Source organism: Xenopus laevis, chromosome 3S (assembly GCF_017654675.1).
Source record: "Xenopus laevis strain J_2021 chromosome 3S, Xenopus_laevis_v10.1, whole genome shotgun sequence".
Taxonomy (NCBI): Eukaryota; Metazoa; Chordata; class Amphibia; order Anura; family Pipidae; genus Xenopus; species Xenopus laevis.
The window spans coordinates 27,585,958-27,610,231 of NC_054376.1; the positions used below are offsets into that span (position 1 = coordinate 27,585,958).

The 24,274-nt window shown below is 40.4% G+C and overlaps 1 protein-coding gene across 3 annotated transcripts; it reads left to right on the forward strand.

The window, feature by feature from the left end:
* The first annotated feature begins 3,191 nt into the window (after positions 1 to 3,191).
* Positions 3,192 to 18,504, forward strand: tmem150a.S (transmembrane protein 150A S homeolog). Of its 3 annotated transcripts, XM_018255137.2 has the most exons (9): positions 3,192 to 3,405; positions 4,424 to 4,480; positions 7,713 to 7,891; positions 8,705 to 8,752; positions 9,635 to 9,721; positions 10,035 to 10,102; positions 10,776 to 10,903; positions 14,631 to 14,808; positions 18,057 to 18,504. In XM_018255137.2, exons 3-9 carry the CDS (start codon positions 7,827 to 7,829, stop codon positions 18,296 to 18,298), a joined length of 816 nt encoding a protein of 271 aa, XP_018110626.1. In that variant the 5' UTR covers positions 3,192 to 3,405; positions 4,424 to 4,480; positions 7,713 to 7,826; the 3' UTR covers positions 18,299 to 18,504. The 3 variants fall into 3 exon arrangements, with proteins under 3 accessions (XP_018110626.1, XP_018110627.1, XP_018110625.1); XM_018255138.2 differs by lacking the exon at positions 4,424 to 4,480 and having other exon boundaries at positions 3,192 to 3,443; XM_018255136.2 differs by lacking the exon at positions 4,424 to 4,480.
* The last annotated feature ends 5,770 nt before the right edge of the window (positions 18,505 to 24,274 follow it).

Genomic DNA, 24,274 nt, shown 5'->3' on the forward strand with positions numbered 1-24,274 from the left:
ATTGACTTTTCCAATGGGATTTATGTAAGTAAATATATATGGCCATTTTTAACCAGACATGTGCACCCAGTAGACTTTTAGCTGGTGATCAGTAGATCTCAAGACACTGCCAACAAACAGCTTGTCTAAATCGTCCTCTTGTCCCCTTTCTTTTTTGTTTTTTATACTTTTACTTAAATAAAGATATAACCCTAATTTGGTTACTGTCTCTTTAAATAGCAATAAACTTTTGGCAATCCAGGGCCCCGAGTCCCTTTTGCATATGAAAAGTGCTGGGAACTGGGATTTACAGCGCAGTGCCTCCACCTAAGGAACACAGAGGAGCATACCTCAGGGGATTTCCACAAGGAAATATAAAACACACACAGTTTGCAATGAAACAAATATAAACTTTATGTAAAACTGTATTTAGTAACTGTAAATGCAAATCCCACAATATAGCTTTTACTCTGGGGAACCTGTGTGGACTATCAACCCCTGCCATTGTCCCACACCCAGTGGATTCAGAATCACTCCGATCAGTTTAATGTCCCTTCCCCAGGAGCTCTTATGTCCCAGGTAGCGCTACCTCCCCCAAGGTATCTTTCCTTTTGAAATTAGTATCCACTTCCATGTGGCAGGTACTCGAGCAAGACCTGTCCTCACCCTGAGAACACACAGTGGCCAAAGTATCCACAGGCAGGAGACAGACACTAGCTTTCCCCAATGCTCAAATACTTTTTCCAGCAGTGCAAAATGCAGTCTTTCATTTCCTTCTTTCTGGAAACTCTCTCTGGCTGCTGCAGCAGGGATTTCCTTTATAAGCTCTGTGGGAAACCCTGTACATTTGACTCCATAGTCAGGCACTCCCCCGCTCTCAAGGATGCACTCACTGGGGCACCCAGCCAATTGGATGGCTCTCCAACCTGTAACTGGGCTGGATGATATCACAGACAGAAAAACAGGAGAAGGATTTGTCTGATCCCCTACACTGATATCAAATGAATAAGTTGAGAATCATGTATGAGTTGCATGTTGCAAATGTGTGGCACAACAAAACAAAATATTAATGTTTAACAGGAAAGTGTGGCATTGTTTCTGTTTAAAGGAAATTCAACCCTTAACTAAAAAAAACCCTACCCTACGTAGACCCCCCTACCTCCTCCCCCCATCCTAGCTGCTCCCCACTGGGGAAATGCCCCTAACTTTTTACTTACTCTTTGGTGCAGATTCAGGGATCGCAGTTCACAGCAGCCATCTTCCAGGTCTTAAAGAGAGTTAAAGCTTCTTTGTGCTACACTTCATTACAGTGACTTCCCTTTTGCTTTCTTGTAGAAGGTTCCTGCACAGAAATTGTCACACAAGAATATCTCTAAAAGAAAAACATATCTTTCATCTTAGCCAATTGTATTTCAGCCAAAATGAAAGCAGTTTTAACTTCCACAAAACAGATTTACAAAAATAATTAAAGGGATGGTTTGTCTTAGAGGGCCGATTCACTAAGGGTCGAATATCGAGGGTTAATTAACCCTTGATATTCGACTAGGAATTAAAATCCTTCGACTTCGAATATCGAAGTCGAAGGATTTAGCGCAGATAGTTCGATCGAATTCCTTCGATCAAACGATTCGAAGGATTTAAATCCAACGATCGAAGGAATATCCTTCGATCAAAAAAAGTTAGCCAAGCCTATGGCGACTTCCCCACAGGCTAACATTGACTTCGGTAGCTTTTAGATGGCGAACTAGGGGGGTCAAAGTTTTTTTTAAAGAGACAGTACTTCGAATATCGAATGGTCGAATAGTTGAACGATTTTTACTTCTAATCCTTTCGAAGTCGTAGTCGAAGGTAGCCCATTCGATGGTAGAAGTAGCCCAAAAAAAACTTCGCAATTCGAAGTTTTTTACCTTCGAATCCTTCACTCGAAGTTAGTGAAACCCTCCTTAGGAAGGACCATGTATACCCTTTGTGTATTGTTGACCTAATCAATTATTATTAGTAGCAAATATATATATATATATATGTATATATATACAGGTATGGGACTTGTTATCCAGAATACTCAGGACCTTATATGTTTACTAGAAAATCATTAAATAAACCTAACCTAACTTAAAAAGCTAAATAACTAAAAAAACACAAATAATAAAAAATGAAAACAAATTGCAAATTGTCTCAGAATACCACACTTTACATCATACTAAAAGTTATCTCAAAGGTGAATAACGCCTTTAAGATCACTTTTTGATATTAAGGACATTGTTGGCCTTTATATTAGTCCACATTAATGTCCCAGTGCTTATTCTAAGGCTTATAGCAGACTGGAAGACTTGGCAGGAACACCGAAACTGGCTAAATTGCTTGACTAAATCTGACCATTTTAAAACAACCAAATGAAAGAAACATTTGTTTGGCCTTTTCTGCATGGCCGGTTCTGGTTTTTGAAACAATGTTGCAGGAGCCAGCTATCTCTAGTTAAATGGGGTAGTTCACCTTTGAGATAACTTTTAGTATGATGCGAGTGATATTTGAAGACAATTTGAAATTGGTTTTCATTTTTTTTTAAATTATTTTTGTTTTTTGAGTTATTTCGCTTTTTATTCAGCAGCTCTTCAATTTGCATGTTAAGCAATCTGGTTGCTAGGGTCCTCATTACCCTAGCAACCATGCAACAATCTGAATAAGGCACTGGAATATGAATAGGAGAAGGCCTGAATAGAAAGACGAGTAATACAAATTAGCAACAACAATAAATTATTTTTTTTTAGGAGGGGTCAGCGACGCTCATTTGAAAGCTGCAAAGAGTCAGAAGAAAAAGGCAAATAATTATAAACCTATAAAAAATAAACAATGAAGACCAATTGAAAAGTTGCTTAGAATTGGGCATTATATAACATACTAAAAGCTACTACCCCTTTAAGGTTCCAGTTCTCTTCTGCCACATTATGTGAGAATAGAATGTGACAGGTGTTCAGTGGCAGCTGGATGCACAAATAACTGTAACATGTCAGAAATTAAATCCTTGCTAGCTGACTTATACAAAGAAATGTTATTAGGAAAGGCTAATAAAAGGGTAGAAGCCTGCATTCCCTGTGTGGATCCTCAGACCCAGTGGTACACTGCTCTCTACTCTCCTCTACCAGCTAGAAGAGGCGGGCTCTTTAGCACTTCCGGTTTCATAAACGAAGAAAGAGTGGCCAATCAGCGGGCAGTCCTGATGACATCATCAAGGGCAGCCATCAGGAATCGATTTAGGAGCTGATCCACCGCTCCAGCTCCTGTAGCTCCAGCTTTGCAGAAGGAAGTGCTGGAGGGAGGCGCAGCGACAGGGGCACAACAGGGAACAGCAGGGTTGCTCAAGATGGAGCGGAGTCAGCCATTCCTAGAGGAGAGCACAGCAGAAGGCAGTCTGTGATCTACAGCTGGGTGAGTTTTGGCCTCCGATGTCAGCGCTGTGAGTGCTGGTAAGCTGCTTAGCAATGGCTCTCGGCTAATCTTCTAATAAAGCTTTACAGTGCTGGGGGTGGGCTGGTCTATGGGGAATGTGGGGGGTTCTGGGCTGGTCTATGGGGAATGTGGGGGGCTTTGGGCTGGTGTATGGGGAATGTGGGTGTTTGTGGCCCTAGTCATTTGTTTAATTCAGCTCCTTCCTCCTCATATTAATGGCACTGTTGTCATTGAGAAGCCATTATCTTCTAATCTATCCTCTTGTTACCCCTTCTGCATTTAACCTTGTAGTAAACATTGCTTCCCCCCAACAGCATGTAATACTCCCCTATAGGTTGCCTGACAGAGCAGCAGTAATATATATAGTGAATAAAGTACCCCCTCTTGTAAAATATAAGGATATTATTAGTTACCGAGGAGTTTCATGACCATATAATAACACGAGGCCGAAGGCCGAGTGTTTTTATACAGGTCATGGAACTCCGAGGTAACTTCTAATATCCTTATATTTTACAACTGGGGGTACTTTATTTATTATAATACACAAATTTTAGTGAGTCATGTGACAGAAATGACATCACTACTCACCGTTTATAACTGATGACATCACTACTCACCGTTTATAAGGATATAATTTACAGGATATTCATGGCTTTTGTGTATTATATATATATATCTCATGGACAGTCTGCTTCAAGCACTGAAGCCTCATCTGCCATAATAAGACTAAATCAGAATGTGAATTTCTGCAGATACAGAGCTCAGTGTAGTTCCAGAGTTACATGGTGCAGGCAGCAGGAATTGCTCAACACTGAATATTTGGCCTTGCCATTTGTTTATCCATAGAGGGGGGAGATACTATCCTAGAACAGTGTAAATAACACTTTAGCCTTTCCTAAGGTCAACGGCACTTGGGATCTGGTTCTCTCCGCCTGTGCGTTGTACTGAGGTGGGGAAAAGCCAGACTGCTCTTATCCGCTTCTTTGTGTGTCTGCAGGTGGACAAAAGTGGATCCCCAGCCCTGTGTGCCATTCGCCTGAAGCTAAATGAGGAGGTACCAGTTAGTTTTTAGTCAGACAGGTTTTGAAAAGGTTATAGGTGTAAGTAGGGGAGGGCAGGTGATGGATCTCAAGATATGCTGGCTTTTTGAGGTAATTCTGTTGCTAGCTCCATTTTCTATAGCTCCGTTAAAGTGATACTGACAATACAAAACTACTCTTATTAAATATTAAGGGTCAGGGCACACACTCTGATTCGGGGAGATTAGTCGCCCGGCGACAAATCTCATCTTCTTTGGGGCGACTAATCTCCCCGAACTGCCTCCCGACAGCTAGAATGTAAATCACTGGCGGGATGGCCACTCGCAGCTCTTTATTTTCTGAAGTCTCCTCACGAGGAAATTTAGAGTTATTACGTAAACGAATTGCTCAGATTGCCATCCCGCCGACGATTTACATTCTAGCTGTTGGGAGGCAGTTTGGGAACATTGAAGATTAGTCGCCCCGAAGAAGAGGAGGTTTGTCGCCGGACGACTAATCTCCCCAAATCTGAGCGTGTGCCCTGACCCTAAAGGGGCTGTTCACCTTTGAATTCACTTTTAGTATGATGTAGCGAGTGATATTCTGAGACAATTTGAAATTGGTTTTCATTTATTATTATTTGTGGTTTTTAAAGGGGACCCGTCACCCAAAAAAAGATTCAAAATCCTATTTTATCACATTAGTCAAGCAAAATGAACTTTAATTACACTATATAAATTATTTGAATAATGTTTCCTTTAGTCTGGGAATTCATTATTATAGCAAGCAGACAGGAGCCATTTTGTGGACACTGTTATTAAGACAAGCCTTGCATCATCTCAGAATCTTGTTTGTGCACCAGAATGGGGGACCCGATTTCCATCCCCATGCCCTGGCTACACAATTAAATGGTAAAGAGAACAGGGGAATGTGTGGGGAGCAGTGACATCAAGGAAGTGCTGAATGGAAAGTGAAAGTAATTGTCTGCCCCGCCTCTATGCCACGGGCATAGAGGAGGGGCAGACAATATTTGATTGACAGCTGAGAATTTTAAATGAACTTACAGCAGCTATGAATGCTTTAATAAAAAATAGAAATTGGATTTCATGTTTAATTTGAAAAGGACTTTTATTATACACATTTTTGTGTCTGGGTGACAGGTCCACTTTAAAGTTATTTAGCTTTTTTTATTCAGAAGATCTTCAGTTTGCAATTTCAGCACTCTGGTTGCTAGGGTTCAGATTAACCTAGCAACCATGCATTGATTTGAATAAGTGGCTGGAATATGAATAGTAGAGGCATGAATAGAAAGATGAGTAATAGAAAGTAGCAATAACAATACATTTGGAGCCTTACCGGATCTGCGTCTATAAAAGTCAGGCAACCTACGCAAACTGTATCAGTTAAATGTTTATTTTGGTAAACATTTCTTTTCATTGTCAGTTGCAAAACTGAATAGATACATGTCCTTTCCATCATATTTACATATTATGGTCTTTTATGAATATCAGTGGTTATTCTGGGTATTGGTCCTACCTATTGTCCAATGGAGAGCAGCCCATGGACAATAATTGGTCAGCCCAATTGGCATTGCAGGTAACAGAGTACAGGTATGGGACCCGTTATCTGGAAACCTATTATCCAGAAAGCTCCGAATTATGGAAAGGCCGCCTCCCATAGACTACGTTTTATCCAAATTTTTGGGAATGTTTTCCTTTTTCTCTGTAATAATAAAACAGTAGCTTGTACTTGATCCAAACTAAGATATAATTAATCCTTATTGGAAGCACATACAGCCCATTTGGTTTATTTAATATTCACATGATTTTCTAGTAGATTTAAGGTATAGAGATTCAAATTAAGGAAATATTCATTATCCGGAAAACCCCAGGTCCTGAGTATTCTGGATAACAGGTCCCATGCCTATAGAATATTGTGCAGCCTAACGGATTATGTTGGTGCTTTATAAATACTTAATAAAGAATGGCTCAGTTTTAAACCCAAGTGCCTTTTGCACAGTAGGGGTTTCGGTGGCTAGAATGCAAATTATTTTACCCTTCTAGCACCTTGGCTCTTACCCTGTGTTTCCACAAAGAGGATAGAACACAGGAATATCTACTTAGGAATCAAGAGCATTTTGCCAGCCATCTATTAAAGATGCTTTATTGAAGGGATTGATGCTGATATTTATATAATGATAAAAGGTCCATGTATAGTAGAGTAGGTGGTTGGACAGATGCTGGACGTTGTTATATCAAGGAGGCCTAGGCTGTGAATGGAGTAAATGAATGCATATTTAGGCTAGGAATGAAAAGCCTGTTGCTGTCCAGTAGATGTTAATCTACCTCTTTCACCATCCCACTGACTGCATTAGTCTGCTAAGGGGGCTGCTAATGGAATATATTACATTTTTAGATGATTTAGCATATACACAAGGAATGTTCAGCCTGCCTTCCACTTACTGCAGTAGCTGGAGGGCCATTAGACTCTCTTGATTTATAGGACAAGGAAAGGTCTTTTAACTTGGGGGTGCCAAAAGTTTGATCACATGTACTTACCTGAAACCCCGGGCCCAGGGGCGTAACTACAGAGGAAGCAGACCCTGTGGCTGCAGAGGGGCCCAGGAGGTATAGGGGCCCCATCGGGCCCTAATTCATATACAATATGAATAAATATTGGTAAAACAAGTCATTTTGGGGGCCTGAAAAATAATTTGCTGTGGGGCCCAGTAATATCTTGTTACACCACTACCCGGGCCAGTGCTCCTATCAGCAGAAAACTGCACCAGCCTGGGATTCCTCCAGCAAGCACCACGGAGCGTTCTTCTTCCCTCTTCTTTCTTTGTGCGGGTGGTGCATGTGGAGTAGAACGAAAAGCTGAACTTTAACGAAGAAGTCGGCTATTTTATTCTATTGCGCATGAGTCTGCCCCGGGAAATTTGAAGAAAGAAGACGATTGCTCCGTGGTGCTCGCTGGAAGAATCCTGGGCCGGTGCAGTTTTCTGCTGATAGGATCACTGGCCCGGGGTTTCAGGTAAGTAAATACAATCACTTGGGGTGCCTAACTTTTGGCACCCCCAAGTTAAGACCTTTCCTTCTCCTTTAAACAATTCCCCTCTCCGATGTGGGGGACCTACATTTCCATTGCTCCCATATTGTCCAACTCTGGCCTTGTGTTAGTCTCACCATCATTCATTTTATGACACAAGAGTAACAACACTATGTTTTATGATGCTATATGTGTAAGATATTGCTTTCACTCTCTTAGGTGTTCTGCCACTTATCCCTTGTCCAGATGCTCAGTGTCTGCTGATGGTTTGCCGTGGAGCCCCTTGCACTAACTGCTCATCCCCTCCCCTCAACCCCTGGACCCTCCTCACTAATGACTGGCTGGATTGTTCTTCCCATCAGCTTGACTGCGTTTTCCATCCCAGGAATATGGATTGTGTAAGAATTAATTTTCACTTTCCTGTGTTTCTAAGTTCAGTGGGGAAATGCACTGGGGTGATGCACTTATGAGTGTGCCAGAACTTTATAGATATATAAGTGGCATCTGACACTTGCCTATGTGTCAGATCTAACAGAGCCAGCTTTCCAATTGGTCGGAATAATGCCTTCAGCTGCTTATCAGATCATGTGCAAATACAAATATAATCAATTTTTGGACAAGCAAAACCCTGTGGCTCCCTGTGATCATTCATTTGGTGACTGAAAGCGTTGCAATATACATTGATTATATATTTTTTTTTGGTGGTTTTTTTTAATGGTTTTCAATGTATTTATAAATGCAACTGAAATCAGCATCGTTCTGTCCCTTTCTCTTCTCTGGGTCTGAATCTTATTTTCTAGACATGTAAAACAGCCAGGCAAATAGCTGTCACTTTTACATATACAGCCTTAAAAAATGTGTAACAAATGTATAATGGAAAGTTTCTCAGAATAGTGTTTGGTTGGCCTTATACAGTAAGTCTGTGTTCATTAGAATCCATGTGTGATAGGCAGGCATTAGAGAAGTTCATGATGTTGTGATTGGATTAGTGGAAGAGTTTATATGCCGAGAACTCCCCACACCAGTCAGTTGAACTGAAGAAGCTGCTCCGATGAGTAGTGAAACGTCTTCAATAATTACTCAGCAAGTCCAGTTGTTTTTTTTTTTTTTTTAAATTACTTATATTAGATATACCATGACCTGGATGAATGAAAATCTTCATAGTCATATTCATGATGTTGTGCTCTGCCCTCTGTTCTTGTTTCCCTTAGCTACGCCATGGCTGTAATGAACCATCACGTGTGTCCAGTGGAAAACTGGTAAGTCTTCCTGCCTGGGACAAGCTCTTCCAAAAGGTAGTCCGTGGCTGCATTTTTGTAAAACAGTCAGAAAAGTGTTTTTTTTTTTTTTTTTTTTTTAAATGGAACTATCGCAAAAATTTAATATAAGCTTCATCATACTGAAATAAGAAACAATCAATTCAATATTCTGCATAATTTCTGAAATAATCAAGTTCATCTTCACTATTCCTCTCTGCATCTGTTTCTCTTTATTCTCTCTTCATACAGGAGTTGGGTGTCAGATAGTCATTGACAGTTAGAGCCAATATATCTTATAGGGAGGCTCCTTTTGCCTAGAAGATGTATTAGAGCTCACTCTATTAAAATCACCAGACATCATGTCTCTCTACATGCAGGATTTGTTAAAATCACCAGACATCATGTCAAACTACATCCAGGATTTGTGCCAAAGCCAGTTATTTTGTTATTTTTTGTTTGTCCTGGAATCAGTTATTTGAATAAGCTGTAAAACATCTGCTAGGAAAGCAAGCCCCCCTATAAGATATCAATGAATATCTGACACCCAACTGCTGCATGAAAAGTGAATTAGGAGAACAGATGCTGAGAGAGGGATAGTGAACATAGACTTGATTATAAACAACGCTCAATATTTAATTGATTGTATTTACAAAGTTTCTTATTTCAGTATGATGAAGCTTATATTAAATTTTCATTTTTGCGATAGTTCCCCTTTAAGTTAATATTCAATGTGCTTCGTTTGGGCACAGGCTTGCCCAGATGCAATGGGAGGCACTGCTGCTAATTAAGAGAAAATGTTTTGCTCAGTTCAGATTTAGTCCCAGTATACAGAGTCTTGACCTACAGTTGATGTAAGCTTTTGCTCTTGTTTTGTTCTTATAGGACCTACAATCTAACGTGTACCGATGACAACACCAAAGCTGGGACCCCAAAATCTTGCTGCACCCTGGAGAATGTTCCACTTATTAGGTAAGTCACATACAGTTATTAGATTGATCACAGACTAGGTCCCATACATCTCCACTAGCAACTGGCCCAGTTGCATCTACTTCTTCCTCAGTAGTCTCATAGCCCTCGCAGGTTTTGTAGGGACTGTTCCACACATCCTCGGGCAAGGGGCTTCTGCTTCTTGTACTGCAGTTCAGGGGGGGGGCAAAAACATTAGTGTTAACCCATTATATAGTGTTTGTTTTTTTTCTTGAAAGATATGGAGCATTGTAATAACCCCTACTATGTTTGGATGCACATTAGTGATATGTCTCCCGCTGTTCTGTTTTCTTAGTAAGTGTGGTACATACCCTCCAGAGAGCTGCCTTTTCAGTCTGATTGGGAACGTGGGAGCATTCATGGGTGAGTGCCATTTGCCAACTTTTTCATCCTTCCTTTTCTTCTGCTCTTTATTGACCCTTATATTCAGGCTGTTCTTGTGTGTTCAACCTTCTGATAAAGCCATCTGATAATCCTGTACGTCTTATTTTTATTGCTGACCATTTTTCTTAAAGGAACAGTAACATCAAAAAATTAAAGGGTTTTAAAGTAATAAAAATATAATGCAGTGTTGCCCTGCACTGGTAAAACTGGTGTGTTTGCTTCAGAAACAGTACCATTGTTTATATAAATAAGCTGCTGTGTAGCAATGGGGGCAGCCATTCAAAGGAGAAAAGGCTCCGGTTACACAGCAGATAAGCTCTGTAGAACATAATGGTGTTATCTGTTATCCACTATTTAACCTGTTCCATATAGACTTTTTTTTTATTTCCACCATTGCTACACAGCAGCTTGTTTATATGAACTATAGTAGTGTTTCTGAGGCAAACACATCCTTTTTACCAGTGCAGGGCAACACTACTTTAAAACACTTTAATTTTTTTGGTGTTACTGTTCCTTTAGCCGTACCTGCCACTGCCCCACCCTGCCTCTCTGTCTCGCTCTCTGTCTGTGTGTGTGTGTGTGTGTCTCTCTTTCTCTGTCTCTCCTGCATGTTTTGCCCCTTCCTTTTGTTACTCTTCTGTTTCTCCCTTAGTGGTGGTCATCTGTTTGCTGAGATATGGACAAGTCATTGAAGTCAGTCAGAGATCCTGGTTGAACACTACAGCTTTGATAGCAGGCTGCACCAATGCTGCAGGACTGGTCATGGTGGGAAACTTTCAGGTGAGCGCATGTGCTTGTTCAACACTTCGTCTGTACTATTCTCTGACTGTATGCAGTGAAATTCCCCCTTCATTTACTGCTGTGGATAGGAATTGTCAGATGGTCACTAACTGCTGAGCAGGGAAACAATCATACTTATGAACAGCAGGGAGAGCCCCCGCCTTACTTCCCAGCCATGCAGAACTCAAGCAGCTTTGTTTGTTTCCCTGTAGAGCAGTCGGCGACTGAGTAGAGATTTGTATTGGATTTTATTTTTGCCTTTACATCCCCTTTACTGTTTCCAATTCCAGCTGTAGGGACAAAGATCATGGAGCCAGATTTAAACAGATAAACTGGGATTCTATTTGGAGGATTATTTTGCTGCAGCCACTGGTTCTGCAGAGTTGGAGAAAGTTTGTATTAAACAATACAAAAACTATAAAATCCACATTGGATTACATGACAACACAGGACCCAGTGCAGTCTGTATATTCTGACTATTAATCAGTCTTGCTGTATCGGCTTCTGGCAGATATTGCTTGTGCTGTTTTAATACTTTATGACATTCCCTAAGCAGCCAAGACCACACTGAGCATGTGCACAGTCTTGGTCTTGCAAAGATGTTTAACAAAGTTACAAGATAGCCTGTGGTGAACTTTGAAAGCATAAATCATTTGTTTGATTAGGCTTGTGGTGCAGTAAGTTTATATTTAGTATACACAAGAAATACTTTCTAGCCTTATTCTTTATTAGACTTTACTTCCCCTTAAAGTATGAAAACATAGTAAAGACGTGGTAAGGGTGATAAGGAAATATTGGCCAATTATACAAGGTGACAGGAGTGTTGGCTATTTTGGAACCCCTGCTGTTTAGTTACAGAACAAGGGAGAAGCTTAAATGTCCATGTGTAGACTAGTTTGCATAGGACAGAATGAAAGGAGACACTCTGATCTGTGGGAAGGTCCACCAGCACGGCCATATTAATTAGGATGGAATAATGCAAACTGCCATCTATGATCTGAAATATTTATAATTCACAATTAGGGGTGGTTCAGTAAGTAGGTATTGCTCTACGGCAGGAGATGAACTTTGGTTTCGGTGTCCCGTGACTAATTATAGCAACAGTGGGCCAGTATGCTTTTCCAACATGGGAAATGTGTAAAAATCCAAAATATAAAAGCTGCCGAGGTCATGTAGAAGTCGATGGGAGCTGTCCATAGCAGATTTTAAAATATTAAGTTACTTTGAAAAATTCTAATAAAAAAAAAAAAGACCACACAAAGTAGTGCTACACAGACACCTCACTGCTTTTTGTAGCATCGAGTGCTGACTGTGACTCTGTCTGCTGAGGTCCGGTCCACACTTCAAAACATTGCTGCTGAAATATGTTTTGACGTTTGAAAAATCCTAAAAACCCCAACATTTTTTTTACTATTAAACGCACAAAAAAATGTGTGTTCTTCTTCGGGCTCTTTATATTTGGATCTTTAATAAATAAGTAGAAATTCTGCTTTTTCGGGAAGCAGATTTATTTCACGTTTTATGGGCATGTCCTCATATTAAAACGTTTTGGGTATCAGTAACTCAATATGCCACTGATCATTTACTTAACTCTGTTCCTTTGTCACCCAAATGGGCAATATTTGGGATCCCCCTACCTTAACAAATACTCTACTTCAGGAGTTCCCATACTTTACTAATGTGAGGTCTACTTTCAGTGATGTTATCCCGCTATGATCTACATCCATAATAGCATTGTTAGCGTTCTGTTCCATGGAAAATATTACTTAAATATTGATGTGAAAATGTATATTGTTATAATACACAAAAGCCATCAATATCTTGTAAATTATATCCTTATAAACGGTGAGTTCTGATGTCATCAGTTATAAACGGTGAGTTCTGATGTCATCAGTTATAAACGGTGAGTTCTGATGTCATCAGTTATAAACGGTGAGTTCTGATGTCATCATGTCATCAGTTATAAACGGTGAGTTCTGATGTCATCAGTTATAAACGGTGAGTTCTGATGTCATCAGTTATAAACGGTGAGTTCTGATGTCATCAGTTATAAACTGTGACTAGTGATGTAAATTCGGTCACATGACTCACTGAAACTTGTGTATTATAATAAATTAAAGTACCCCCAGTTGAAAAATATGAGGATATTAGAAGTGACCTCGGAGTTCCATAACATGTATAAAAACTCTGCCTTCGTCCTCGTGTTTTTATATGGTCATGAAACTCCTCGGTAACTTATAATATCCTTATATTTTACAAGAGGGGGTACTTTATTCACTATATATTTAGCAACCACTATTTCTTATGTAACGTTAACATAACAAATATCTGAATAAAAAGCATGAAATAGGACAACTGTTTGAGATCTACTGATAGATCCCGATCTACCTTTTGGGCAACCCTGCTCTACTTATTTAGGGGAGTAGAAAACGGTTGTTTATCATATAATCGCAGATGCTTGCAAATCCATCCTATGAACGTGGAGAGAAAAACAACCCCCCTCACAATCTCTTTTCAAAAGCAAGTTATTCCATTCATTCCTCATGGACAGGCTAGAAGCCTCACTCCAAAAGGAAAAACGCACAAGACGTTCCCTTGAGTTTTACTAATACACTAGACGGAAACAAAAGGCAATTGATCTTGTTTTCAGTACACTAACTACTTTGTGACAAGGTCACTGCTGAATGACCCACCGTTCTCCTCCTAAGTGCGTGACTTCCTCCTGAAATGTTTACAGCCTGTAGTATCTACTTAATACCTTGTTGTGCCGCCCATCGGGCTTCTATAGCTCTCTATATATACTATTGACATCTTTTCTGTTTAGTTAATTCATTCAGAGCTAAGTAGTTTAAACTTGCTGACTCTCACCCAACTCATTGTCACTGATTCAAGTGAGTCATGTGATCACAGTGTGGGCAGCCGTTATTTCTCTTCAGAGTGGCAGCCATTCTACCTTGTTCAGCTTAAGGTGGCCATAGACGCAAAGATCCTATCGTACGAATCGAGGATTCATACGATTTTCGGACAGTGTGTGGAGAGTCCCGACATTTTTCGTCCGGCGGAGATCGGTCGTTTGGTCGATCAGACAGGTATATTTTGCCCCGACCGTCCCACCGGAGCCCATTCCGCTCTCATCGTAATCGGATTGTTCGGCCATAGGGCCAAACGTTCAGATTACCCCCGATATAGCCATGCCCGTTAGTGGCATATTGGGGAAAGATCGGCTCGTTTGTCGCCAAACAAGCGGATCTTTTCCTCTATGGTCACCTTTAGGGTGAGAAGGTATTCTGTTTTTACCTCGAATATACATTCTTTGGATTACAATTTCTTGCATCACTTCTACAATAAAGGTCAAGGTATTAAAGCTCATCTAAAGGCTGTGTTCTTGTGAGTAAGCTACTGCTAAATGGAATTTCAATCCAATTTCTACCACAACTTACTGGAGGCAGAATACTTGTCAATGTAACTATGTTGTTAAACATCGTTTTTGTTACGTTTTTCAGCATCAATAAAAATTTAAAAAAAATAAATAAAAGCGTGAGCCCTGTAAAACTAGACAAATTTGATTTTTTATAAGTAGTCCTCTTCTTGAAACCTTTATTTTCTGACTTAAAAACAGTTTCTCCTCACTCACCTGAGTCAGATTTTGTACTGTGGATCTGCCTGTTACTGCTGATCTGCCTTTAACACCAATATGCCTTATTGGAATCTTTTTTTTTTTTTCCAGGTGGATTATGCCAAGTCTCTGCATTACATTGGGGCAGGAGTAGCGTTTCCAGCTGGATTGCTCTTCGTGTGCCTCAGCAGCATTCTTAGCTACCAGATAGCAGCCAGCGCGCTTGATTATTGGCTGGGACATCTACGTGTCAGCCTGACCATTGTGGCCTTAATATCTCTCGTCCTAAGTATCCTTTGCCGTGATCACAGCAGGTCTGTGTATTTGCAAACTGATTCATTTGTAGGTAATATTTATTGGCCAACACATTTATGGAGCACTTTACAGGGATTGTTCATCGGTCCCTGCCCCAGTACAATCCAAGTTCCCTATCACATTTACACACAAACTGTAGGGAAAGTTTAATTATGAGGCAGGTCACTAGTTCTGTGGTTAGATTCCAACTTTGGACAACAGTGCTGACCACCGAGCCTACTATTTAAGCTCCCCATAGACGCGATGATTCTTCTTGCCGAACAACCGATTTTAGCGAAGTCCGACCATTCCTTCGAAATTATCGTGCGGTTAGTGGGATTCGAACGATCGTACATCTTACGATTTTTCGGCCGACATCTGTCAGGCTAAAAAATCTTTGTCGGTCCAGTGCAATCTATCTATGTTTGCAGGGCCAAGCAGGCAGCTCCCCTTTGTTTTCCTGGCAAATTGGTCTTTTAGTTGATGGTCAATTCGTACGATCGTTCTGTAGAAAATCGTGGTCTCACGATGAGGATCTGATCTTTTAAATCTCAACATCTATGGCCAGCTTTACAGTAATATACTCATACAATGCACAGTCTGTTTTTTCTTTTACCTTTTTCTGCTGCACTGCTCCAGTTTGGAATCTAAGCTAGTAATTGTTAAGAAAGTAGTACCCAGAGAGTACAATATCTTATTCCATCAAAGTGTGTTTATTGCAGGAATGTCATGCACCCGGGGGGTCATATAACTAGTTAGCATGGAGGAGCGAGCCATAACGCACGAGACTCCTCCATGTTATATGGGGAAGGTCCCCATAGGCTTGCCTAACTTTTTTTGATCGAAGGATATTCCTTCGATCGTTGGATTAAAATCCTTCGAATCGTTCGATTCAAAGGATTTTATCGTTCGATCTAAGGAATTATCGTTCGATCGAACTATCTGCGCTAAATCCTTCAACTTCGATAGTCGAAGGATTTTAATTCCTAATCGAATATCGAGGGTTAATTAACCCTCGATATTCGACCCTTAGTGAATCGGCCCCTAAATGTTCCTTCAAACCTTAGCGCTCCTAAGTTTGAGTCCAGCTTGAGTAGTTGCCTGTATCTGTGTCAATTCCTTCTGGGTATTCTAATTAAAGTTTTGTTTAGCGTTTTGCAGACTGTACTTGCGTCAGTTCATCTCTGCAGGGTAAATAAACCTACAATCTCTATACCCCAGTGCCTCTGGGCCCATATTATCCTACAAAATGCTAGTAGTCATTTAGTTATATATATAAAATAAGCCCTCTGTGGCTTTTATCTGAAATCATTCTACCCTGTGTTCCTGTACCCAAGCAAAGTGGCCACAAATGCTGAACAAAATAATTATACGTGTATCAGGGGCACAGATCCACAGGGTGAAGGATTATAGCACAGGGCAAGTGGTATCCAAAGGGTAAATTGGGCACCAGTAGAACCAAGGGGTGATAGAAGAAGACACCTAAAACAAGGCCCAATAATCCATTACAGACGGATGTCCCTGTCCCATTAAGCTTGCAGGATGATTGTTACAGGATCGGAATACTGCTGGCCGTGCAAATGAATTCGATAAGTGATACAGTCATATGAAAAAGTTTGGGAACCCCTGTCAGCCTGCATAAACGTTTACTCCATTTTCAACAAAAAAGATAAGTGGTGTGTCTTTCATTTCCCAGGAACATCTGAGTACTGGGGTGTTTTCTGAACAAAGATATTTAGTGAAGCTGTATTCAGTTGTATGAAGTTAAATCAAATGTGCAAAAACTGGCTGTGTAAAGATTTTTGGTACCCTTGTAATTTTGCTTATTTGAATGCAACTGCTCAATACTGATACTGGCAACACCAAATTGGTTGGATTAGCTTGTTAAGCCTTGAACTTCATAGGCAGGTGTGTCCAATCATGAGAAATGGTATTTAAGGTGGCCAATTGCAAGTTGTGCTTCTGTTTGACTCTCCTCCGAAGAGTGACAGCATGGGATCCTCAAAGCAACTCTCAAAAGATCTGAAAACAAAGATTGTTCAGTATCATGGTTTAGGGGAATGCTACAAAAAGCTAGCTCAGAGGTTTTAATTGTCGGTTTCAGCTGTAAGGAATGTAATCAGGAAATGGAAGGCCACAGGCACAGTTGCTGTAGAACCCAGGTCTGGCAGGCTAAGAAAAATACAGGAGTGGCATGTATGGAGGATTGTGAGAACCCAAAGATCACCTCCAAAAACTTGCAATTCAGCACAATTTGCACAAAGAACATTTGTATGGCAGGGTGATGAGAAAGAAGCCCTTTCTGCACTCACGTCACAAACAGTCACTTGTATTGAAAAGCTAATTTAGACAATCCACAGCCATTTTGGAACAAAGTGCTTTGGACTGATGAGACAAAAATTTTATTTGGTCATAACAAATAGCACTTTGCATAGCGGAAGAAGAACACTGGATTCAAAGAAAAACACCTGCTACCTGCTGTCAAATTTGGTGGAGGTTCCATCATGCTGTGGGGCTGTGTCTCTAGTTCAGGGACTACTGGGGCCCTTGTTAAAGTCGAGAGTCGGATGAATTCAACCCAATATCAGCAAATTCTTCAGGATAATGTTCAAACATCCGTCACAAAGTTGAAGTTACGCAGGGGTTGGATATTCCAACAAGACAATAACCCTAAACACACTTGGAAATCTACAAATGTTTTTATGCAGAGGGAGAAGTACAATATTCTGGAATGGCTGTCACAGTCCCCCGACTTTATTATCATCGAAAATCTATGGGATTTGAAGCAGACTGTCCATGCTCGGCAGCCATCACATTTAACTGAACTGGAGAGATTTTGTATGGACGAATGGTCAAAAATACCTCCATCCAGAATCCAGACACTCATCAAAGGCTATAGGAGGCGTCTAGAGGCTGTTACTAAGTATTGATGTAATATCTCTGTTGGGGTGCCCAAATTTATGCATCTGTCTAATTTTGCATATTTTCTGTTAACCCTATAAATTTTATGTTACTGCTGAAATACTACTGTTTCCATAAGGCATGTTATATATAAAAAGGAAGTTGTTACTTTAAAAGCTCAACCAATGATAAACAAAACGCCAAAGAATTAAGACGGGTTCCCAAACTTTTTCATATGACTGTATCATTGCTGGGAAGAACAGGAGCCAGGCGCAGTTAGTGATTTGTGTGGATGTGGTACAGAGCTTCTTTTCCACATTTGCCTTAACCATTCTTTCTGAGGTGGTGTTTTCTTCATCCAGGAAAGCTTCCTTATGCAGCACTTGGCTGCCATCTGTGAGTGGATCTTTGTCCTCGACATCCTGGTCTTCTATGGAACCTTTGCCTACGAGTTTGGCTCTGTCTCCACGGACACAATGATGGCCGCCCTGCAGAGCTCCTCTGCCCGCAGCTGCAAGTCCCCGGGAAGCAGCAGCACCTCCACCCACCTCCATCTTAATGCAGAGCGGGTTGCTATGATATGAGGGGCAGGTGGGGGGAGCCGTCTCCTTATCCTTCAACACTCAGGACATGTTACAGAACTTTTTACCAAATAAGTTAAAAGAAGCCAATTTACAGCCAATGCAGGTTTAAAGGAACAGTAACATCAAAAAATGTAATTGTTTTAAAGTAATACAAATATAATGCAGTGTTGCCCTGCACTAGTAAAACTGGTGTGTTTGCTTCAGAAACACTACTATTGTTTATACAAATAAGCTGCTGTGTATCAATGGGGGCAGCCATTCAAAGGAGAAAAGGATCCAGTTACACAGGAGATAAGCTCTGTAGAATATAATGGTGTTATCGGTTTAGAGATGAACCAAATCCACTTTTTTGGATTCGGCCGAACCCTTTGAAAAAGATTTGGCCAAATACCGAACTGAATCTGAACCCTAATTTGCATATGCAAATTAGCGGTGGGAAGGGGAAAACATTTTTTTACTTCCTTGTTATGTGACAAAAAGTCACGTGATTTCCCTCCCCGTCCCTAATTTACATATGCAAATTAGTATTCGGCCGAATCCTGCAGAAAAAGGCCGAATCCCGAACCGAATCCTAGATTCGGTGCATCCCTATATCTGTTATCCACTATTTAACCTGTGCCATATAGCCTTTTTTCCCAAATTCCGCCATTGCTACTCAGCAGCTTGTTTATATGAACTATAGTAGTTTTTGTGAAGCAAACACATTAGTTTTACCAGTGCAGGGCAACACTACTTGATATTTTCATCACTTTAAAACACTTTAATTTTTAGGTCTTACTGTGGGCCACATGGTATTTAGTGCGGTAAAGGAGAAGTATTATTGGTGTTTTGGGGGTTTTCAATGTATTACGTTTTTATACTGTCATTGCTGTGGGCTATTTTTAAAGCAAAGCTTGGCAGGAGGTGCCTGTCTCTTCTCAGTAAAGAAATATTAATTATATTTGATGATGATGATGGGGGGGGGAGAATAAGAAGGGCATTTTAAACTTTTAGCAACCCAGGGAGGCACAAAATACCTTCAAACATTCCTGCCGCCCAGCCTGGTGCTCATAAACTCTGGCTGGGGATACTGGGACTTTAAGAGGTAACAAGGTTGTTCCCACACAATGCTGGCACAGTGCTAGCACTTCAGTGGGTACCTGTGTTTCTAGCTACCTCATTTTAGAATATTAGTGGGTGCTGGGCACAGTGTATTTATTGAGAGGTGTAACACAACAGCAGAGACAGGACTACGGTTAATACATCAAATCTGAATCTTGACTGTTTTGACTCTGATGTGATCTAGATTTATTAAGTGGGTTACATGGATAAATATACTTGGCCTGTGTGTATGCTGCTGCTACATCATTTGGCTCTGTGCCTAACGGAGAACTGAAGCCCATCAATGAGTATGGCTCAGTATTTTATATACCCAACTGTATCCGCAGAAAGCTTCAGCAGCCCTATAGCCGTAATTATTTAGGCCATCAATTCTGTCCACTGTTAACTACTGTTTAGCCACCTGTTGTGACATTTACATTCTATACATACAGTAAATTGTGAGTCGGTCCCTAAGCTCTAGGAACTGACAGCAGCCCAGAGCATATGTACTGTTAATCAGCGGAAAAGATGATGGGGAGCTACTGGGGGCTTCTTCACAGGCACAAATCTTAAAGGAACAGTAACACCAAAAAACAAAATTGTTAAAGGAATGACAATATAATGCAGTGCTGACCTCCACTGGTACAACTAGGGTGTTTACTTCAGAGACGCTACTATAGTTTATATAAACGAGCTGCTGTGTAGCCATGGGGGCAGCCATTTAAAGGGCATGTAAAGGCAAAAAAATAAAATATAATGAAAAAGAAACCTACCTCCAATATACTATAAAAAAGTGTACCGTTTTTATAAGAAACCTGACTGTATGCAGTGAAATTCTCACTTCATTTACTGCTGTGGATAGGAATTGTCAGATGGTCCCTAACTGCTGAGCAGGGAAACAATCATACTTATGAACAGCAGGGGGAGCCCCCGCCTTACTTCCCAGTCATGCAGAACTCAAGCAGCTTTGTTTGACAATTCCTAAGCAGCCCAGACCACACTGAGCATGTGCACAGTCTTAGTCTTGCAAAGATGTTTAACAAAGTTACAAGATGGTGACCCCCTGTGGCCAACTTTGAAAGCATAAATTATTTGTTTGATTAGGCTTGTGGTGCAGTTAGTTCATGTTTATGTTTAGTATACAAAATACAGCATTTCTAGCCTTATTCTATTTGACTTTACATGCCCTTTAAGCACAGAATACAGTGCAGATAAGTTCTGAAGAATCCCATTGTATACTACAGAGCTTATCTGTTATCTGCTGTGTATCCTGTGCCTTTTTTTCATTTTTCAGCTTTGAATTTATTTATTAAAGTCCGAATGCCAAAAAGATTTTTTTACTATAAAATGCATTTTTAGTGTAAAAAAAAAACAACTAAATTTTTGTGATTTATTATACCTGAAAAATTATACCTGAAAATCCGGCATCTCAGACCTGCCAAGGTGGTGTATAAGTCAATGGGAGAAGTCCCGAAGATAACCCGATCTGCACTGGATTTGATGCAAAAATCCAAAGATTTCGTGGTTTTCGGGCAAAAAATCCAAAAAATTCGTACAAATCAAATTTTCGTTTTGTTTTTTTGTTCCTCACTGGAATTTTTTGGGAAAATGTATTGATAAATAAGGGGAAATAACCCATGCGAATTTGGCCGGATTATATTTCAGAAAGAGATCAATTCGGATTTTGATAAATAACCTCTTACTGTATCCTATAGCATTTATCCAGCTGCTACCAGGTTTGCTTGCAGAAGTGTCAGCGCTCTTGCGCACATTTTTGCAATAAAATCTATTCCCCAAAGTGACTCCTAAATGTCACTTGTTTAAGACCAGCATTGCCTATTCCCCTGCTCTGCAAACAACATCCACCCCAAGGACAAATTTCCACAAGCCTTAACATTTCTATTGTAGAGACTCCTCTTTTTATTTTCTATCTGAAAAGTGACTCTGGCTGCCTCCACTGAAAGGGAAACAATCCTTCCCGTCTGGAACGTTTCACACTCCCTCACTGCCACTTAATCGAAAACTTACATGAAACAGCATCTGAAGGGTGACAAGGCTGTGGTTCTTGTAACCCAAAGGAGCTGAATAGTTCTGCTGCTACAGGAGCGGTTATTAGCTGTGACTGTTACACTACTGGGTTTATTTGTTTATACCCTGGCTATACTTCTGTTAAAATAAAATAAAAAAGTGAAAGCTTTGACTCGTGTTGTTACAGCTGGTGGGACTATAGGGACACTTGAACATTCTTGAATAATTTGTATGGCCAAAGCTTACAGGGGTTGTTCACCAAAGTAACACCAAAAAATGAATGTTTTAAAGGCATGATTAAATAATACAGTGTTGCTCTGCACTGGTAAATCAGGTGTGTTTGCTTTAGATACACATCAATAGTGTAGCACAGGATATACACGAGATAACAGATAAGTGCTGAAGAATCCCTTTGTATACTGCAGAGCTTATCTGTTATCTGTGGTGTCCTGTGCCTTTTAAAACTTTCAATGGCCGCCCCCATGGCAACAAAGCAACTTGTTTATATAAGTATTTATAAACTATAGTAGAGTATCTGAAGCAAACACACCAGTTTTACCAGGGCAGGGCAACACTAAATTATTTTGTCATTCCTTTATAACAGTTTTTTTTGGTGTTACTGTTCCTTTAAAGGAGAAATCAACCCATTTGTAAAAAACCGAGTACCCCCCACTCCAGGTAGACCTCCCTCCTCCCCCCAGGCTAACTGCTCCCCCTCCCGGGGAAATGCCCCCATAATCCATGATTAAGGGAAGGTGTTCCCGAAACGCGTAAGGCCTATGTATTTCTACAGTACACAGCAATAAAAACCTGTTTTTTACCGGAGTGCCGTCCTCCTGTTTGTGTATTTACTGTTGGCAGTGGGGACACTGCGGACTGAGCTACCAGCACCACAGGGGAGCAGCTAAGTGGTGGTGAGTTGAAGCGGTCCTAATCGGTTTCGTGGCCCATACTCCATACTTACCCCTCGGCTCAGATTCTGCCAGCGGAGTTCCACGCATCCATCTTCCGGCTCCTCGGTAAACTGACTGGGAGATCGTCAATTTCCTTGTAATTCCGTGTATGTGCAGTTGTCGCAAACCGGCAAAACTGCTCCAACTGCCATGCTCCGAAATACCGATCTCCCAGTTAGCTTACAGAGGACCCGAAAGATGGATGCGGCAACTCCACTGGCAGAATCTGCACCGAGGGGTAAGTATAAAGTATGGGGCATTTCCGGGGGGGGGGGGCAGTTAGCCTGGGGGGAGGGATACTTTGTTTTTTACAAATGGGTTGAATTCTCCTTTAAGTCAACTTTTACTATGCTATAGAATTGACAATTCAAATAAACTTTTTAATTGGTCTTCACTGTTTATTTTTGATCCTTTTTAATTATTGCCCATTTTCTTCTAAATCTTTCCAGCTTTCAAATGGGGGTCACTGACCCCATCTAAAAACAAATGCTCTTTGTCACTGCTACTTTTTATTACTCATCTTTCTATTCAGGCCTCTCCTATTCATATTCAAGTCTCTTATTCAAATTAGTGCATGGTTGCTAGGGGAGTTGGAATCCAAGTAATCAAATGACAAACTGAGGAGCTGCACAAAAAGCTAAATACAGCAAAAAACACATAATAAAAAATGAAAACCAATTGCAAATTGTCTCAGAATATCACTCTCAATCATACCAAAATTTAACTAAAACGTGAACAATTCCTTTAAAGAAAAACTATACTCCCCAAACAATATGTCTCTATAAAAAGATATTACATAAAACAGCTCATATGTAAAATCCTGCTTCATGTAAATAAACCATTTTCATAATAATATACTTTTCTAGTAGTATGTGTCATTGGGCAATCCTAAATAGAAAATTGCTTTTTAATAAATAAGGGCTGCCCCCTGGGATTTTACGATTCACAGTGAACACACACAAACCATACATGTTAGGTCACATGAGCCAGAGATCTGTCTTTTGCTTCCACACTTCTTCCTGTTACAGTTAGAGCTGCAGTATTTCTGGCCAGGTGATCTCTGAGGCAGCACACAGACCATCATGAAAAAGTGGTTCAAGGCAAAAGATGTAAATGGACAATATTTACTTAAATATATATATCAGTTGATATAAACTTATAAACTATTCATTTGGGGGGTATAGTTTACCTTTAAAGGGGAACTATCACAAAAATGAAAATGTAATATAAGTTTCAGCATACTGCAATAAAAAATTTTCAAATATAATCAATGAAATATTCTGCATTGTTTCTGAAATAATCAAGTTCATCTTCACCATTTCTCTCTCAGCATCTGATTCTCTTTTCTGGCAGGAGTTGGGTGTCAGATGATTGATCCAATGTATCTTATAGTGGGTTCCTTTTGCCTAAAAGATGCATTAGAGCTCACTCTATTAAAATAACCAGACATCATGTCTCTCTACATGCAGAATTTGCGGGATGGCACTTACAGCGGTTCGTTTTCCGAAGTTGCCTCATGAGGAAACTTTGGGCGGCTTCAGAAAACGAAGAATTCCGAGTGCCGTCCCGCTGGCGATTTAGATTCTTGCCAGCGGGAAGCCAGTTCGTGGAGATTAGTCACCCGAAGAAGATGCGATTTGTCGCTGGGTGACTAATCTGCCCGAATCTCCATGTGTGTCTCTGCTGGAGCTATCATGACAACAAATGTAATAGAGAACTATTCTGACATAATAAATTCCCCCCTACATGTGTACCTCCTAGTGTGCACTGCAATTGCAGTCATGTCCAACTGATAGCAATGACTGAGTAAACATTTCAGAGTACAGTGGGCCATCTAGACTTACTCTAAGTTGTCACAGGAATCTATATTTGGGGGGCCCTTTGTTAAAATAAATACAAATGCATAATAATACAA

Excerpts from the sequence above, each read along its gene's own strand:
- tmem150a.S (XM_018255138.2), top strand. The coding sequence starts at position 7,827 with ATGACTGGCTGGATTGTTCTTCCCATCAGCTTGACTGCGTTTTCCATC. Across the intron at positions 7,892-8,704 it reads ATCCCAGGAATATGGATTGT|CTACGCCATGGCTGTAATGA; the intron begins GTAAGAATTAAT and ends TGTTTCCCTTAG. Across the intron at positions 10,103-10,775 it reads GAACGTGGGAGCATTCATGG|TGGTGGTCATCTGTTTGCTG; the intron begins GTGAGTGCCATT and ends TTTCTCCCTTAG.